The sequence below is a fragment of the Manis javanica genome, chromosome 11 (assembly GCF_040802235.1).
Source record: "Manis javanica isolate MJ-LG chromosome 11, MJ_LKY, whole genome shotgun sequence".
In the NCBI taxonomy this organism is placed as follows: domain Eukaryota; kingdom Metazoa; phylum Chordata; class Mammalia; order Pholidota; family Manidae; genus Manis; species Manis javanica.
Genome location: NC_133166.1, coordinates 108,477,982 through 108,495,952, shown reverse-complemented (window position 1 = coordinate 108,495,952; position 17,971 = coordinate 108,477,982). Strand labels below are relative to the sequence as shown.

At 48.4% G+C, this 17,971-nt stretch overlaps 2 protein-coding genes across 7 annotated transcripts in view; one reads left to right on the top strand and one right to left on the bottom strand.

The window, feature by feature from the left end:
• The first annotated feature begins 1,011 nt into the window (after nucleotides 1-1,011).
• On the top strand, nucleotides 1,012-12,770 carry LOC140844529 (uncharacterized). Of its 5 annotated transcripts, XR_012123017.1 has the most exons (6): nucleotides 1,012-2,541; nucleotides 6,970-7,208; nucleotides 9,473-9,533; nucleotides 10,323-10,497; nucleotides 10,734-10,949; nucleotides 11,734-12,770. XR_012123017.1 is itself a non-coding variant. In XM_073217222.1 (2 exons), exons 1-2 carry the CDS (start codon nucleotides 1,916-1,918, stop codon nucleotides 6,983-6,985), a joined length of 642 nt encoding a protein of 213 aa, XP_073073323.1. In that variant the 5' UTR covers nucleotides 1,012-1,915; the 3' UTR covers nucleotides 6,986-7,306. The 5 variants fall into 5 exon arrangements, 1 of the variants encoding a protein (XP_073073323.1); XR_012123015.1 differs by having other exon boundaries at nucleotides 10,323-10,949; XR_012123016.1 differs by lacking the exon at nucleotides 11,734-12,770 and adding an exon at nucleotides 11,052-11,257 and having other exon boundaries at nucleotides 10,323-10,949.
• Nucleotides 11,350-17,971, bottom strand: part of DENND1B (DENN domain containing 1B) — a 268,058-nt gene continuing 261,436 nt past the window's right edge. The window contains exon 25 of one of the 2 annotated variants that reach the window (XR_012123013.1): nucleotides 11,350-11,453. The gene's annotated coding sequence lies outside the window, so the exon portion shown is untranslated. Of the gene's footprint in view, nucleotides 11,454-14,584; nucleotides 17,440-17,971 lie in introns of those variants that run through there. The other variant, XR_012123012.1, reaches the window with a different exon arrangement.

Here is a 17,971-nt window from a genome sequence, read left to right as displayed (position 1 = left end):
AGCTGATGTGGCGCGGCAGAGCCTGGCCGTGAGGTGCACTCCTGCTGGGGCACCGTGCGGCTGCCATCTGGGGCGAGCCGGGCACTGGGGCTCAATTTGATGAATACCCACTTAGGCAGCTATATCAGAAGGATGGTGCACTTGGCCCTTGATGCTCCGGTAATTTAATGCAGGTCTGAGGTATATAGGGAGCTGGTTATTCACAAGCTGGATTTACTGCAGTCTCACAACTGTTGAAAATTAAAGTGCATATGCTGCAAGTTAGGGGTTACCAGGGCATCTCATTAGGGGAGGCTGTTTTTTTCAGAGGCTGAAATCTTTGCTGAATTACTGAGGGACTTTTTTGAATGTAGACTTGGACCAAATAATTTTCTGATAAGTTGGTCATAAATCCTCAGCAAAATAAGCTTGGTGTTCTCGGCATATCTATTGGCTTTTTGATCATTTTTACGGCTTTCCTTTTGCCGGTCAAATTACCCTTATATGCCCCTAAAGCTCCTCTGACGTGGATTAAGTCAACACAAACCAATAGACCTTCATTACTTTGGCGACTGTTTCTGATTTGAGGGCAGTAAATACACTGACACAGACGAGATTGCCTTTGCCAGGAGGATGCGCGATAAGCCATAAGGATGTCGGGGATTTGGCGTTCTTTTTCCTGCATAATGTGAGAATGAATTAAAAGCAGCTTTTGACCAACTGAAGGAAGTTGAGAAGAAAGAAATCTGAGGACAGAGCCACGGCACGGCTTTGGGTAAAGAATGGTGGCACCAGTAGATCATGAGAAAGTCAATGAACACCCACTGTGTGCCTGGCACTGTGCTGGGCACCGACGGACAAGGTGCTGGCCAGATACGCGAGGAAATTACATCTGATGTAATCCATGAATATCTCAGTGTCTAGTAGGGGCGACAGACCACCAGGGGGGCAAGATGAGCAGGCAGGAAGTGTACAGAGAGAAACCAGCAAGGGCATCCAAGAAGGGGTGACACCGGAAGCCATACCTGCAAATTTGGGATCGAAAGGAATTATTTTCACTATAAAAGTCATTTTTAAAAATGTTACTCTTCCTAGATTTTTAATTAGAAAATAATTGAAATGTACAGAAAACCAGCAAACTATAGTACCATGAACACGTGCCCAGCTTCCCCAGTTTTAACTCTGCTACCCTTCTTACACCCATTCATATTATTCGCACATTTTTTTACTGTGTCTCTGGAAGTCGGGCAGACGCTGTGACACTTCAGCAGTGGGTGTTCCAGCAAGTGCTTCTGAAGGAAGGGGACCCCCTCCTACACCCACAACATCAGTGCTGCATTCACGGAACTTCTCGCCATCCACGCTCCGACTTCCCGATTGTCCCAGGGACGTCCTCCACAGATCTTTTCTGACGCAGGGTACATCAACTGCATTTAGTTGTTAGCTGACATGTCTTTTTAGTATCTTCTAATCTTAAAAGTCCCTGTCTTTACAACTCATTTGCCAAATATTCTCTTGTAAAATTACGTATAGAATCAATTGACGTATTTGCCGACCACCTCCTAAACTCTTAAGACTATGGCAGAGGTGGGAGTAAAGAAATTCAGATCCTTTTCGGCTCCAAAACTCCAGGCTGGTAGAGGACTCCTGGCATATAAATAGAAAGAACAAAGGAGAAAACATTTCTAATAAAGGGCATGAGTCCTACGTGCTGAGTTGCTGGCAGGGGAAACACGTGGACTTGCCCCTGTGAGCCCGCCCCGCTTCGCTGACGGAGGGGGCTTCCTGCTTGGCACCGGGTGTCACACGCCTGCAGACCCCGGCGCGCCACGGAGCGGGGGGTCTGCTGACAGCGATGCTGCTGCTTCTGGATTCCTCCGCCTGATGCTTCGAAGACACTCGGTGCAAACGTCCCCACGACGGACATGCCAGGCCTATGCAACTCCTCTTGGGTGGAAAAGAACTTAAGGATGCCGGGAGCAGAGCCGCGGACGTTCCGAGAGGGCGTCAGCATCCGCCCATCAGCCCCTTCGTGCAAAGCACCGGCTTCGCATCGACGGGAGGTTCCAGAGGAAACCGACACTCTCGTGGGAGGCCCGCGGGGAGGGGCCGAGGGCGGCGGCCACAGGGAGGTCGGGGCGCCCCGCAGCTCTTCGCAGACAGGCCGGGCCCCGCAGGGCTGCGCACCGGGTGGTCCCGGGGCCCGCGGGGGCTTCGCAGAATGCAGGCGATAGTGTCCCCGGAGGCGGAGCTGCTGACCCCGTACACGGTGTCCCCAGGAGAGGCGGCACGGGCGGGGCCGGGGACCCCTGCATCCATGCTGAGGACCCCTGTGCCCGCCGAGGAACTAACCCTGTGCCCGGCTGAGGACCCCTGCACCCGGCTGAGGACCCCATGCCCGGCAGAGGACCCCATGCCCTGCAGCAGGCCTAGGCAGGCCGTGACCGACGACACGCGTCCCGGGGAGGTGCAGGCGCGCCAGTCAAGGGCTTTGGCTCAAGACTCCGCGATTCAGGGGCGATGCGCGCCCCGAGGAGGCGGGCCTGGTGGGCTTGCGGGCCGGTAAGCGAGCTCTCGGCTGCAGGGACACGGGGTCCTCTCGCGGCCACTGCCCTGGTGCACCTGCCTCGGAGTGACCGGGCCCTTCCCGTCAAGGCCCAAGGACGGCCTGTGCTGTGCTTGGGCTGGGGCACCGGAGGCTGACGGCTCCAGGCACAACCACAGATACTCGGCGCCTTGCGGGGCTCACCTCCCGCGCGCCCGGGCCCATCTCCCCGCAGCTGCCTGGCCTCCTGTGCAGGGCGGCGGCTTCCCGCGCTGGGGCTCCCTGAGCTGCCCGGTCTCGGCCCGGCTTTCCATCCACGGGCATCGCGACGACACCCTCCCCCCCCCGTCGGTCAGGATGGTTACAGGGACGACAGCGACCTGGGGAGAGTAACAAGTCTGGCTTTATGCTGGGTCCCCCTTTTCCAGGACGGGACCACCGGCCTGTGTTTTCTGGGAGCAGCAGAACCTCACCCAAAGCGGGGCAGAGTCCAGGGGCCGGGGCTCCTCAGCCCAAGGCTCGGGCACCCCTCCCTGCTCTGCCCCGCAGCTGCCACCGCTCCCAGCACCCAGCTGGCTCGCCCCCTCGGGCCGGGACACGTCCATGCCCTCCCTCTAGCTTCTCAGTCCCGATGTCCCCTCTGAAGAGGACAGTGTCCTTGCGGCCGGGGATTGGCTGCTGTAGCAATCATAATTTTAAAAACAGAGTCTGGCACATTTTCTGATTACTATGGAAATGGCTGTTCCTAGCAATTTGCTGATAGGATAGAGGTCAGGGACTTGGCTCTGTGTGGGCGGTTCCACCACCCACCAAAGGGCTGCGCTCCGGCGGGAATCCACGGGAGCTGCTCTCCTCGGCCTCAAGCTCGCAGTGGTCCGTCCCTCTCCCCTTGGTTTTCTTCTTAGATTTGTGGGATTAGAGTTAAAGAAATGTCCCCATTTTGCTCTGGATATACAGATGGAAGATAAATACTGCAACTAGTTTTTTAAAAAACAACATCTTTGAAGTACTTTTTCCATTGTTAACTCTTATTAGTAAATAATGGTCTTAGCCACTCATGTAATATTAGGCACAGGTCACACACACACACACACACACACACACACACACACACACACACACACACACAGACTCTCTCTCTTGTTTCAGAAACTCACATTTTGAAGCTGGGATTAACTTGTAATCACCTGGCACCTTAAACACCCTGCCTTCCCGTGTGGGGTGGTCCACACACACCTCTCCCGCCCGTAGCCAAGCCCCAAGGCGGAGCTGCAGGGATCCACTCCACTGTGGTGTTTCCAAGGAGCCGACTTCCAGCCCCCGAACTGGCGCTGCTGTTAACCAGACACGCGGGTCTCCCGGAACCTAAGGTGGTCCCAAACCTCAGCCCCGACTCTCCTCACTTCACATCTGACTTTGGTGTTTTCACCTCCTTCCACCTGGAAGTGTGAGCTTGAGTCTCCCAAGAAGCCCTGTCCTGCCTCACCCTTTTTCCACGCTCCTTCCTGTGTGTGTGTTGACCCCACATTCCCAAATGCAGCCGGCGGCCCTAAATATCGTGACAGGCAGACCATGATGCTGAGGATGGAAATGGTCTCATTTCTTTTCCTTTCCAGACAAGCCGGCTCATAATGTGTTTTCAAAATTAGAAGAACTGCTCAGCAATCAGTCAGTGAAGGAGCAGCAGGTCCACATCTGCAAGGTGGGGGTGATGCCGGGTGCCCCCCACCACTGGGCTCTGAGTGCTGACATTTCACAGGAGCAGGTTGTGGGGGTCAGGAGCTCTGACCCGATCAGCGCCAGGAATGCAGCCAGGGAGGGAGTCTCTGGGAACAGTGAGCTGGAGCCGTGAGGACGCGCCTCACCCGTGCCTGCTGGTCACGAGGGGCCCTGTGAGAACCGGACGGTGTTGCCTCGGGGCGGTTCTCAGCGCCGGGAATGATGATGCCTGTGCTACAAGGGGCCCACGTGGCTCACGCGAGCTCTACCACACCAGGGGCAAACCTGGATTCACGCCCGTTTCTGTTTAGCAAGTGTATACTTCTCCAGGCTCCATTCAGAAGAAATACAGCATAAAATTCCTTCTCTGGAATTTTACAAAACAGGATGGTTCCAGCATATCCTGGCAAACAGTCAAGTGAAAACCTTCAAAATTGGTTTGAGTTTTGCCTCAGAATGCCAGTGTGACACTGGGTCACACATGGGCCACAACCAGTAGTGTTTCAGATGAATCCTCTTTGGGGAAGAAAAAAACCCCCACCTATTTATTCTGCACATAAATTAATCACATATAAACTATACATATTTATAAGATGTTAACATAATAACTGAATACAGATTGCAGCATAAGCCATTTTTTTTACAACAATCCTGCACAAGATTTGTATTTAATTTGGGATGAATCTTTTCACAAAAAGCTTATTCACAAGCGCGTGTTCGAAGCACAGCTCACCGGGACAGGGCTGGCTGCCAATCCGCGCCGGTTCTTGCTGGTTTTCAGGGCAGGCCAGCACCCGAGGGCCGCCAACAGTTCGTGTGCACAGCAGGTTCAATTATTAAAAGATCCATTCCAGTGCTGCGTATTTTAAGCACAGCTGAAGAACAGCAGAATGAAAAGGCCTTTCAACCGTGGGAATTCAAAAGCATAAGGCCCTCAAGAGGCGATTTCAAATCCCATTTCAAACCCAATTTCATTGTCCAGCTTTCCTCGCAGGGCAATGACAGGGCCTGTCTGATGAGGGTTGGCCAACTGTTTCATCGGGAACTTGACCTGAAGCTCAGAAGTGCAGTATCAGTTTTATAGGTCGGCTTCTTGGTCACACTGTGAAGGGCAAAGGGGGTTGTAGCTTCTTTTCTAGTAAATGCAATTAGGGAGGAGGGTGATAATGATACATGGCGTATTAAAAATGGTGATCAATATTTTTATGTGAACGTGGTCCCGCCACCACGGTGGGTCCAGCAGGGACGCGGCGCCTGCACCAGGATCCCTCTGCCCTCCCCAGGCAGCGGACGAGGGCGTGTGGGTGGTGTCAGCTTCCCCAGGGTCATCGGTCTCAGGCCAGTTCTGAAGGGCCCAGAGAGGCTCAGAAAACAGGCCGGCCCAGTGACGTCCCCCTTCTCTGCCTGGGACGGCCCTGTCCACTCCCTCTTCAGGAGAACAGCGTTCATTCTGGACAGGGACGCAAGTTACTTTGCAGATTATGATTAAAGCAACATCCAGGAACAGGAGCGTACAGGAAATACCAGGGATTCTGCCAGTCAGATCCCATCGCCCCTTCTTCGTCCCAGACCATGGACCTCTCAAGGCCAAGTCTGTAGTTCCATTCATTTTCTCAGCCCACGGTTACCACCAGAGGTAAAAGATGCAATTACTCAGAGGATGGCCTGAGAGCTTGCTCTCCAGTTGAGGAAAACTATTTTTCTCAAAAACTACTGAATTCTGTGAAACTCTATATGCTTTACCCCTAAAGCTCCTGTAACTGGGCGATGATGTGCTGTTATGGCCCAGGATCATTCACAGTGACATGGAAGTGGACAGAGGAGTAATGGTCTAAAAGCCCCACATACCCGAATGTTTCCCAGGCACCGAAACCAGCTTTTCACAAACTGAGCTCAGTTTTCCTTCTAAACCTGCCTCTCCGCCCACATACCTGACCAGGTCGATGTGGGCCTCAGGGTCAGTCCCTGCAGAGTTGTCAGCCGCCTTGACCTTTCCTGCCGCCGTTGGCCTCCCACCACTGAACGTGCAGAGACCACTCAGAAATCTGTCTCAACTGTTCTTCTCCTCTTTCTGATTCCTGGAAAAATTCAGACCCAGGTCATCTCTTATCATGACTGATAAACTCTACCTCCAGCTTCTCCCTCACCTCTCCTCTCGCCCCTCTGCCACCTGTAACCAGAGCCAGGTGAATAAAACACATGATGAGCGCATCGTGCTCTTGATTAAACTTCAGCGGCCCTGCACCCGCCGTGACTACAGGACACAGTCCGAATGTCAGTGTGGCATTCATTCAAATGTCTTCTCAGGATTAATCTATATACAGTCTGTCTCTCCCCAGCTTGTAAAATACTTTCCTAATTCAAACATACACATTCCTGACAACATCTCTGCTTCCTCTGGGGTTCTCACCATCTCCCCCAAACCCTAAGGACGTCTATACCCACCTTGCCCTTTTTATTTCAAATTGCTTCATTCAAGGAGGATTTCCTGCTTGAAATATTTGAATGTCTGCTCATCCTTTAAAAGAACAATCACGTGCCTCATTCCAAGATTCCTCCACCTACGTGTGAAACAAAGACAGTTCATTTTGACACCACATAACATGTATTTATAATGTATCATGATTTGTGTATATATATGTGTCATGTGTGTCCTCTTCTCCCATCCCCAGAATCTGAGCTCCAGATTCCAAACTTTGACCTCTCCTTGTATTTTTATTTCCTAGCTCGGTAAGGTATTGATAGCGGGCGGTCAGAGAGTGGCAACCCTGAGCAAGGCCCACAGAGAGGTCGCCCAAGGACAGCGTCACAGGGAGTGAGTAACAGTTCAAACTGAGGCACAGGAAAAAACAAATGGAAGACTAAGGTTGGTGAAGGGACTTGGATTCCTGCGGATGTTCCAGCAAACAGATGAGGACTTCACGGTATCGGCGGCTGGCTTGGCGAAGGGTCAGACGCGAGCGAGGTGAGCCCACTTTCCCTGACAGAAATAGCTCTTTAAAAAAATCAAACAGCAACTGCTTCCTGCCTTCAATATTTCTATGCAGCTAAATCTGTTTCATGTTACCAATTGCTCGACAGTGCTTGGCAAGCAGTGAAATCCACATCAAACACACGTGTGTGAGCCAGCCGCGAGCCCTGGGTGCAGCGCCCCTGGCCGGGCTCCACCTGCGGCCGCCTGTTTCTGAATGTTTGGCTCGACACCCACTCATGTGTGTGTTCCTACAGTCATTCAGTCTGGATCAGAGCAGAGACGCTGGGACCGCCATGACAAGCACGCTGTGGTCCACCTGGTCCGGGATCTGCCAAGACGCAGCTCGTTCAGTCCACTCCCTGTCCCAAAAAGCCCCAAATCAGGTATTCCCCCCTGTGGGAGGGCCTCGCGGAGTGTCTGCAATGAACTGTCCTTAAGGTGAGGGACTCACGTGCTTCCCTACTCGCCTTAGGTTGGAAAGTCTGCTTTCCGCTTCATCAATGTTGGCGCAGCTTTCCCATTGGTGTACTTTGCAATTTGCGTTACCTTGGTTTCCAAGTGGCCAGAACAACCCCTCCAATGCCACCGCCAGCCGGGGCCTGCCTTCCCGGGGTTCGCGGGGGCCGGCAGGATGCCAGGGAGACGAAAGAGGCTTGTGGCGGGCAGCCCTGAGGGTGCCTTGCCGTAAAGAAGCCTGGAATGGAAACACGTGGTGAAAGGCCCAGCCGGCCAATCCACAGAATGAAAAGAAGTAATAAACCATTATCTGAATCCACGAAGGGTTAGGGCGGCTTGTTACACAGCAATAGGCTCCTGAGACTCACTCACAGCGACGAGGCAATCTGAGGGACACGGCCACATACCGCACTGCCCCCAGTCTAATTTCTGCGCTCCCAAGACTGTTGCTGGGGAGCTGGTGGGCTATGCAGCATTCATCGGCATGGTGACCACGACTAGTGCATCACCACTGTGGCAAATGTGTGCCTGGTCCCCAGAGTGGGAAGGAAGGGCGAGGATCCGCTAAATGCAAACATGGCCCCAGGGGCCTGGGGGTCGTGGTCCAGCCGAGCACCCCCTTGCAGGCTTTGGGGAGGGATGAGAGTGGATGCGACCGCCCACCTCCGGCCGGGCAGCCCAGGATGGGGTGCACCTGGTGTTTACAGGGAGTGACAGGAGGCACCTTCAAGTGGCTCTGGAGCTGCTTCTGTACTCACAGGGGTGCAAAGAAGCAGGAAATGACAAATAACTGCAATTTACATCAGCTGTCAGATCTGCCCCGCTTCTTCCTCCTTAAATCATCTCCCCCCAACCCCTGGCGAATGGCTCCTCTGGCCCGGGAGAGACGGGCCACAGAACCGGGGAGTAACTGTGGAGGTAGAGTCAGGACACGGCACGGCGGCAATCCTGATGGTAACCCTTCAGGAAGGGCCTGCTGAGCACCAGGGCTGCACGTTCTGTCTGAAGGAAGCCTTACACTAGCTCCCTGAGGGACTTTCATCCTCAGTTAAGAGGTGGGACAAGGAAGCAAAGATCTGCTTCTGATCTGCCCCAGGCAGCAGGTGTGATGGGAAATGGGACTCACACCTCTGCCTCAAGGGCACCTCACGGTGATTATTAGTGTAAAACACTTGATCGTGAGTAGACACTCAGGGTGCCTCATCTATCGTCCTTTAGAGCAGGTGGGTGTTTGGATGAGCAGCGGAGGCCACATGTCCTCCCCTCTCTGCACAACAAGCCGCAGGGACGCTCCCTCCCCCTTCCCATCAGGCTTACATGACTCTGTAAGATGAGCAGGTTTTGTGCAGAATTCTCACGCCTCAGGACCACCCATGATGGGAGCCTCAGTCTGACTGGGGACGTCTGACCACATCTGAGGACAGACTGACATGAATTCTATGAAGTAGTGCTTGTACGTTCTTGATGTCAGAGAATGACCCAGAGGGTCTCCAGGCTCAGTCCCCCAAACAACTGATAATAATTTAAAAAATCATTTTCTCTTCACAGCGGTGACCTCTCTCTCTGGCCCAGGCTTGTAGGCTTTAAGTTACTCTAACTTAAACCTCTTTTGTCAAAGAACCCCAAACATCTGCAGTCATCAATAGGAAAAAAGACTGACCGTGTGTCTTGGTTTAGATCATGCTTTCGATCACGATCAGCAAGCCGACTTCACCTGGCTTAATGCTTTGGGTATGATTCAGATGATGAAGTTTTCTTGATTCTGGGGTGAATATGACCTTTGACCTTTCACATTTCAGCCTCTTTCAGCAAGTCGCCCTGCTGTGCATTGATGGTGGTGACGGACAGCCTGTGTGCGATGTAAGCCCATCCTTCTGTGACCTGGGACTCAGGCATTGCTCTGTATGTTCCAGAAACCGGGGAACATCCATCAGATAGATACACACATTCCTGAGGGCAGCTACTTTAAGAACAGTCACAGGGTCTCCTAATATGTTGGGAGACAACCTCCCCTTGACACCTGCTCCCCGATCCACGTCTTCCAGCTCTACGTGGACCGCTCCTGGGAGGTGCTCACAGTTCACAGCTCGAGGTTCCAAGACTGAGCTCATTCGGGGCCGAAATAGAGCAAACCCCAAATGGAAGCAAGTGTATGTATTGCCGTAGGACCCAAGTCCAGCTGCTCCAGAAGCCGGCGGCAACACGGCCCTTCGTGCTACGGGTCGGGGCATGTGGCGGGTCAGTCTGTCCAGTGACTGGCTCAACACCAAGCCTTTTACCGCTTGGGGCCGCTATCCGCAGACAACTTCCAGCTTAGCTTCCCCATAACAGAGATGATTCAGTCATTTTGTCCAAGAAGCCAGTCCTGTTTCCTAAGAAAAGAAACTGTTCTCTTGAATAAGTTAGGGATGTTTCATTTTGCAAAAAGATAAATAACTGAACACTGACTACCAAGAATAGGTTTAATTTGCAAGTGCTTAGTCACACAGACACATTCAGTTCAGCCTAACTCTCAGGGTTTTGTTCATGGCGTTCCCAAAATCATCAAGTCTCCGAGGTGCAAACACACATGTTCGCACACGAAGGCAGGCTCAAAAGTCTTTCCTGAAAGTTGTTTTCCTAATGCATTGTTGTTTATTTCTCTGATAGAAGGAAAGCCAGAGAGTCCTCTTGACTGGCGATCTGAACAAAATACGGATTTCAACATCCCTCAATACACCAAGTGTGACTTCAGCTCAAATATTGAATCTGCGGTAACAGGACATAAGTGCCTCAAATTCAAGGACAAAGAATCAATTTGATAGACATGAACTGTTTGTCTGAAGTACGTCGTGGCCAGAACCACTGATGGGAGGAGGATCCCGTTCTCTCAGGCTCTTTGGCTGTTGCAGAGGCGGGGTGTTCCCCCGTGCCCCGTTGTGTGCCCCACTGTGTGACCCTGGGCTACACAGACCGGCATCGTCTGCCTGGCTGGCCTGGGGTGGAGGGGCAGGTAGCGATCATAGGGCACCTGAGCTCCTGTGCCCCGGGGCGCTCTCCAGAATGTTCTCGTCTCCTCAGGTGCATCAGATCAGGCCTCGCCCACTGCCACACGCGCCTCTGCAGGGCCCTTCGCCCGGCTCCAGACCGCCTCGCCCGAGAGTGCGGGCTCCCTGGAGTTCGGGCAAAGCGCTCCACCTGCTCCTAAGGATGGCCAGTTTCAGGACACACAGCAAGGCTTTGCCACGCCAAGATTCTTCCAGACAGACGTGAGCTCATCTCTCACTGGCGACCTTGGTAAGTGCATGGAGGGTGAGCATTGCCTAGCAACAGACTCCCACGTTAGCACCAATGTCCGCAGGCAGACTGAGCCCCTCCCCCGTCTGTATTCTGTTCCAGAGTTCCCTTGCTCACCAGCACCATCTCCCGTTGCGCCCCGTGAAGAGGAAATCTGACCTGACTTGTTCTTGCTCGTTACTACTTACTTCACAGCACAGATTCTCCTGAGTTTAAAGCCCACTTCTTGATCATTTTCATGCTGCCTTTTCCACCTAAAACAAGGCAGAAACCTGAGCTCCTGGTGAAGCCAGACTCTCTTACCTTGTATGTATCGCATCACCGACGTTAAACTAAACACGGGGTTTGATGCCCCCTGAAGGGTCTCTTCTTCATCCCCCTCGTCCCCAGGCTGGCTTTTGCAGACACACAGCTTCACGGATGCCCGCACCTCCAGGGCTTTAGCGCTTCCCACATACGTGAGGTTGCTCAAAGTGCATGTTTTTTTGCATCACTCAAACATACCTGCAAAATAGAGATCTGACTTTATAACCAGTACATATCATAGTACTTCCCTCACATTTATTCTAAACAGAGCTATTCAGTTCACTCATTTAATGAAGAAGAAAAAATCACCAGATTTCTTGCATTCAGTGCCAAGTACAATATAATTAGTGAAACAAAACACATCACCTGAAATCTTACCTGGGAGGAGGAATGGTGGTGGATGGAAAATTGTACAAAACACAGAATGCAGAATTTCTCAAAGGAGAGGATTTTCCTGAAAGATTGCTCTACTCTGCAGGGTGAGAGAGCAGCAGAGCTCCAGAAGAAATGTTCTTGTGTGGAGAGACGCGGCAAGAGGTGGAAAAGACAAGAAAACGCGAAGCCGGTTACATAAACACAGGGCTGGTGACATTTAAAATGTGGCTGGAGGAGAAAGGTGAAGCGGAGAAGGGCAGTCCGCACCGCGGGGGCCCGACATGCCCAGTACAGCGCGGCTGCTCGGCCTGGAGCTCAGCGGGGCCACCTGTCAGTCAATGTCCCCGATATCAAGATGGGACCCTGACTTGCTTTGCAATGTGCCAAGGGTCACATTTGACCAGGAGTCTACCAAATAATTTAAGCACAAATAATCTTTAAATGACCTCTAAATTCCTTCCTGCTATGCTAACATTTTCAAAAGCATTAAACAAATGTGCAGAATGTCAGTTGTTTGTATGTGTTATTCATTTTAAATTTTAAAGTAATCTTAAATTCATAACGGTCTCTACTGTCAACACTGGGCTTCATTAATGGACAACAATACATAAAGAGGTAATGCTAAAAAAAATTTCAACTTTGTTCCTTCTATAAATCAGGAAGGGCCAGACAAATGTTTAAATTATCTTTTGGTTTATGCATCTTCTGAAATTACATACAATACTTCCTTCTACTTTGAGAACTTCTACTCATAATTCCTGCAGAAACCAACTTCCCCCAGGGTCTGACTTTAGGTAGCGTTCCCTGGCCGCTTGCTTGTGTTTCCTGCCCTTGTGCTGTCATGTCTCCAGGGTTACTCTGAGACTTCCACCTTTCTTACCACCAAACTCAACACCATTCCTTTGCTTCCAGTTTGGCATTTCTGATGTTACTATTTGGTGGCAGGTCATTCCCACAGGAGGGACAGTCTATTATGCTCAAGTCAGCAGACCTGTAAGGCCCTTCCGAAGCTCTGCCACCTTGAATAAGTGACGTTCTGCTCAGTTCCTCTCAACACAGCTAAGAAACAACTAGTCTGAGCCAAGCGCTGTGCTCAGCACTGGAGATTCAACAATTAACAAGATTTGTGCTTTCAAGGGGATGAATGAGAATTGGCTGTTTCAGTGTGGAAATCAAGTTAATTCATGTACACAAAAATTAGTTAATTTTTAAAAATTGGTTTCCCTCTGATCTCTAATAGGAATAGAGCAATAGACACAAACTGTTTGTTTGAGCTGCGTGCAAGACTGGGTCTAGCAAAGGCCGCAGACAAGCGCTCAATGACAGAACAGGGGACGACCCTGACCACAGAGACTGTGCCCGGACGGTGCGGGACTTCTACTCAGAAGACGCAGGATGATCAGTCATGACTTCTAGAGCGGTAGCTCCCTTCAGCTCTGCATATCCAGGAAAATGACTTCCTATTCACACTGTCTTCTTGAATTCCATCTTGTGTACGTAATGGCAGTTTTGTTCTCCAATCTTTAAATATGTTTATTGTACAGTCAGTGTCGAGTGCTTTACTTTTTCTAGTTCTCAAAGAGCAAAATTTCTTCATGTGATTTATTTTTCTAAATCGCCGAGGTGGGAGCTATATGTGCTCTGAATTTTGAATCGTACCCACAGAATGACTTTGTGTGTGTAGGTCTCCCGGAGTTGTGGCCTGTGCGGACTGTGTGCTACGATGACGTATTTGTTGGAGGGCTGTGTGCTGTGCGCACAGTATACAGACTCGAGGGACACTATAATATACCACAAAAACCACATGAAGCAAATACTGAGACTTGATACAAAAACTTTGTTTCTGGGTTTATTTTTCTGTACACATCCAGACAGATCCTTTGTCACATCTCTGGGTCTGAAAGTGGAAATTTTCTTGCCCCAGTAGATCAGATATTCCTCCAAGAGTCCTGATACAGGAGTCTTAATTTCTCATCCAAAACTCTCATGGACCACACGTTACACCTCCTGTGCCCACGAGAATATGAGCCAGATTTTAGCTCACATGCACCCGTACCTACCACCTGGCACATATGCACAATGGAATGTTATTCAGCCACAAAAAAAAAAAAAGGGAAATCCTGCCACTTGCGACAACGTGGATGGATCTAGAGGGTATTATATTCAGTGAAATAAGCAAGGGAGAATGACAAATGCCATGTTTTCACTTATTTGTGAGATCTAAAAACAAAATGAAACACAATGAACAAAACAGCAGCAGACTCACTGACACTGAGAAGTGACTAGTGATTTCCAAGGGGGAGGGCCTGGGTCATGGGGGTACCGTGAGGGGGATAAAGGGGCACAAAAATTCTCAAACATAATATAAATTGGTCACCGGGAAGGTAGTACAGCATGGAGAATATAGTCAATGATTCTGTAACATCTTCCTATGTTGACAGATAGGAACTACACTAGAAGGGGTGAGGATTTAATAACATGGGTAACTGTTGAACAACTGCGTTGTATACCTAAAACCAAGATAAGATTGAATAATAACAATACTTTAATAAAAAAAACATCTTACATGTCAGTAATGAGAAACAACTCAATATGAATATAGGTAAAACATTTGAACATACTCTTCTCCATTGAAGATATGTGAATTACCAATAAGCATATAAAAAGTTTCTCAACATCTTCAGACCTGATACAAATTAACAACCAAAGGAGACACCACCAAACACCCACCAATGGCTGAAACCAAAATGACTGACAGATCATGTATTGCCAAGAATGTAAGAACTGAGACTCGCCTGCATCCTAATGGTTATTTAGTTAACCATAGAAACCAGAAATCCTTCTCCTACCTATTAATTCAGGGGAAATGAAAGCGTGTCCCTCACAATAACTCCCATTCAAACGTATGGAGCAGCTTCATTCAAAATGACTCCAAATTGAAAACAAATATGCTTCACAGAGTAAATAAATTATTACATTGTTTCATAGCCACACAGTGGGCTACTACTCAGCTGTAAAAAGGAACAAATCAATGGTATGTGCAACACCATAGATACATCTAATAGCACTAAGCTAAATAAAGAAGCCAGACACAAAAGGCTGCACATTGTATGATTTCATTTATGTGAAATTCTTGAAAAGGCAACTGTAGTGAAAATATATAATGTTGGCTAGGAGCCAGGATCAAGAGGAAGGGATGGAGGCAAAAGGGAACGAAGCAATTTGGGGGGTACTGAGGTGTTCTGAATCGATGTGGTTGTATGACTGCATACATCTGTCAAAACTCATGATACTCTTAAAGTGGGTGAATTGTGTTGGATGTAAATTTTATCTCAATAAAGCTGATTTGAAAAAATGTAAAAGATGTACCTCGAAAGCAAAGCATCTTTACATAAAACAGTAGTACTTTAATTTTCAACAGCCTTATCTACATCTTGGACTAAAGGAGTGTTAGCAAAGCAACTTGAAAGTCCTTTAAAAATCTCGAAATCAAAATGTCCAGGGACTTTTAGTTCACTTTACAATTGCAAATTAAAAATGAATACTTTGCAACAGGCCCCCAGAATACTATTCCTAGTCATACAGAATGTTAGTTACTCTGTGTTATGTGTACAATTACCCTTTTTAAACAAAATCTTTATTGATGAGAAATAACTGCTTATGTTTCTCTAGCAGAAAGCTTTAAAAAGACTAATTACAACTATTTATCAATTGTCACCTGCTTACAAATTCAAACGGTTTTCTGTCTCCCAATAAGCATGTCGCTTATGCAAGGAGCTTATACTACAGAACAGAGCGTTTCCCTGACAAATTGTTTCACAGATTGAGAATTTCGGCCTAATGGATTTTATCCAATTTGGACATCTGTCAAATCTTTGAAAGCTTAGCTTTTACTTAAAAATATTTTTTTAAGTTTAAATTTGGGGGGAAATTGAATAAAATGCTAAATCAATACCATTAGTGCATTTTGCTATCTCAAAATGAGTCCTCGAATTAGAAGCTGGAGTTATAAAAGGTAATTCTTAAAATTTAAATACATATTTTAAATTAAAGTAATATTTACATGGTGTTACAACAAAACACCGTGATTATGAAACAGCTCATATTTAGAGTAGGTGTGATTCTAAAATAGCACATAAGAGGGGGTAAGTTCTTGAGTGCGAGAAAAGTAGGAAATGCCTGCGGAGATACTGAAAATAATGTTTATGTGCTGTCAACAGCTTCATGTATCAGCAAGTGTCTCCACATTAAAATATTTCCAAGTTACCGACTTTCCTTTTCCTCAGAATCGATGCCCCCAAGCATTCTCGCACTTCTCACGTGTAATCGAGTGGGGGGCCCCCCACACACTTTCCAAAACCTGCCAATAAAATGAAGAGAAAGGGAAGACGCCATCGAGAACATACGGATGATGTTTGGCAAACATCAGCTGAGACAGAATTACGGGAGCTGGGGCGGGGGAGGAAAGGAGAATCCAGACGTGAATACTATCTTCCTAAATGATACTAGGGAGTTCTGTATTCCAAATCAAAACCTGAACCTGCATTTTGTCAAAAAAGCGTCGTCTGATACTTCAACGAGAAGGCCGAGCTAGAAGAGAGGGTCTTACGGGGAGCGCTTCTGCCCAGGGCCATGGAGGCTGGGGCTGGGGTGTCAGGCTCACCCCTCCTTCTTCGAGTTTATGAAGGACTGGCTACCTCAGGGGCCCCAGGGATTAGCATGGTTCAGGCTTTTTTCCCCCCCTTTTTAAGCTGTACAATTAATTCTAATGAAAGCCAGGTTTAAGACCCACTGGATTAGATAAACTCTAATATTTTTTTTAGTTATACTTTATGGCTTTATAATCCAAAAAAAAAAAAGCCCATGAATTCAAATGAGATTGGATATTTAGGAATATTTTGTATCCCTAAAATTATATGGGAGTCCTATGTATAAAAAAGTTTGTCAAAAAATAATTCTAAGAAGAGACACTTCTATTTTCAATAGATAGAAATAAAGATTTGGATAAATTAACAGGCCCAAATCAATGGCAGAACTTGGGTGTTTTTAACTCACCTGGAAATTTCCACAGTAGACTATTTTTATGCTGTTCAGGCTATATTTCTCATGTATGCACAAATTTTTGTGTGTCCTGTAATTCACTGTTAATGCAGGGCAAGAAAACTCTCAGACCCACTACATAATCCTGCTGCAGACGGGATGACTTCTTTCATCTATACTTAAGGAAAATCCAATTGGATATTTTGTTTCTACATCTATAAATTAAGATATGACTCACACACAGACACCCTGGGAAGGTGGCAGGCCAAGGGTTGAACATCAAAATCAATAAAAGTTAGCTAAACCTTAGAATTACAAGGATAGTATCTTTCTTATTGTCAGACTTCTGCATCTTCTACAGAAACAAGGGAAGTTAAGCGTATTATTTCCCAAGTTTCTGCACCAAAGGGAAACTTTGCTTATTCCATAGGAATCTGGTTTTTGCTGCGGGTGGAGCCGTCACAGCTCTGGGATGAGGAGCGAGTGCCCCCAGCCTCCGGGGCGCCGCGCATCCCCTTCCTGCATTTCACCGTTCTTGACGCTTCCAAGGAGGCCACTACGTGCAGCTGTCTGGCTCGGGCGGGGCCGCTCTCCTAGGAGCCTGTACTTACCTGTGCCGGTTCTGGAGCCTCACAGACTAGTTCGCCAGAGAGGAAGAAAGGACACCTGTCCAGCAGCCCCGTCAGGAGGACTCAGGCTCGGATCCACCCTGCACGGGCTACGAACTCAAGGATGGTCGTGGGGCCCTCGCGGCGGTCCCCCTGGAACGCTGAGGATGACAACTGGCCAGTCACACAAGAAGGGCCACCACTAAGCGAAGCCTGGTTATGACCGATTTTATTCTGTGACTGCAGTGTTGGGCTCTTCACGGTGATGTGTAGATCATCCCATATTTATTTCTGCATATTAAAAAAAATCCCCAAACAACACTTTTATACACTGTCCTCCCAATAGTTAGCCTACCTTAGAGACAATTTATCCTGTAGCCTCGAGGACACAAGAACAAGGAAGCAAGCCTTGGTGCTGGAGAGCTTTCTGCAGACACCTATCACCAAGCCCAGCAAAAAGCTAAGATTTTTAGTACTCCTGAACAGTTATTCATTTAAAGCAAAAGAAATAAGCTTTGGGAAAATTCAATTTTGAACCTCTCACATACCTTTTATGAAACCAGCTTTTATGCATTTTAATATTAGATTTCATGCAGTTCATACGTGTTATTTTAGGCATTGCTGTAAATACTAAATCATAACAGATTCAAGACCTCTCATTTCTGGTATACGATTATTAAATGGTTTTCAAAA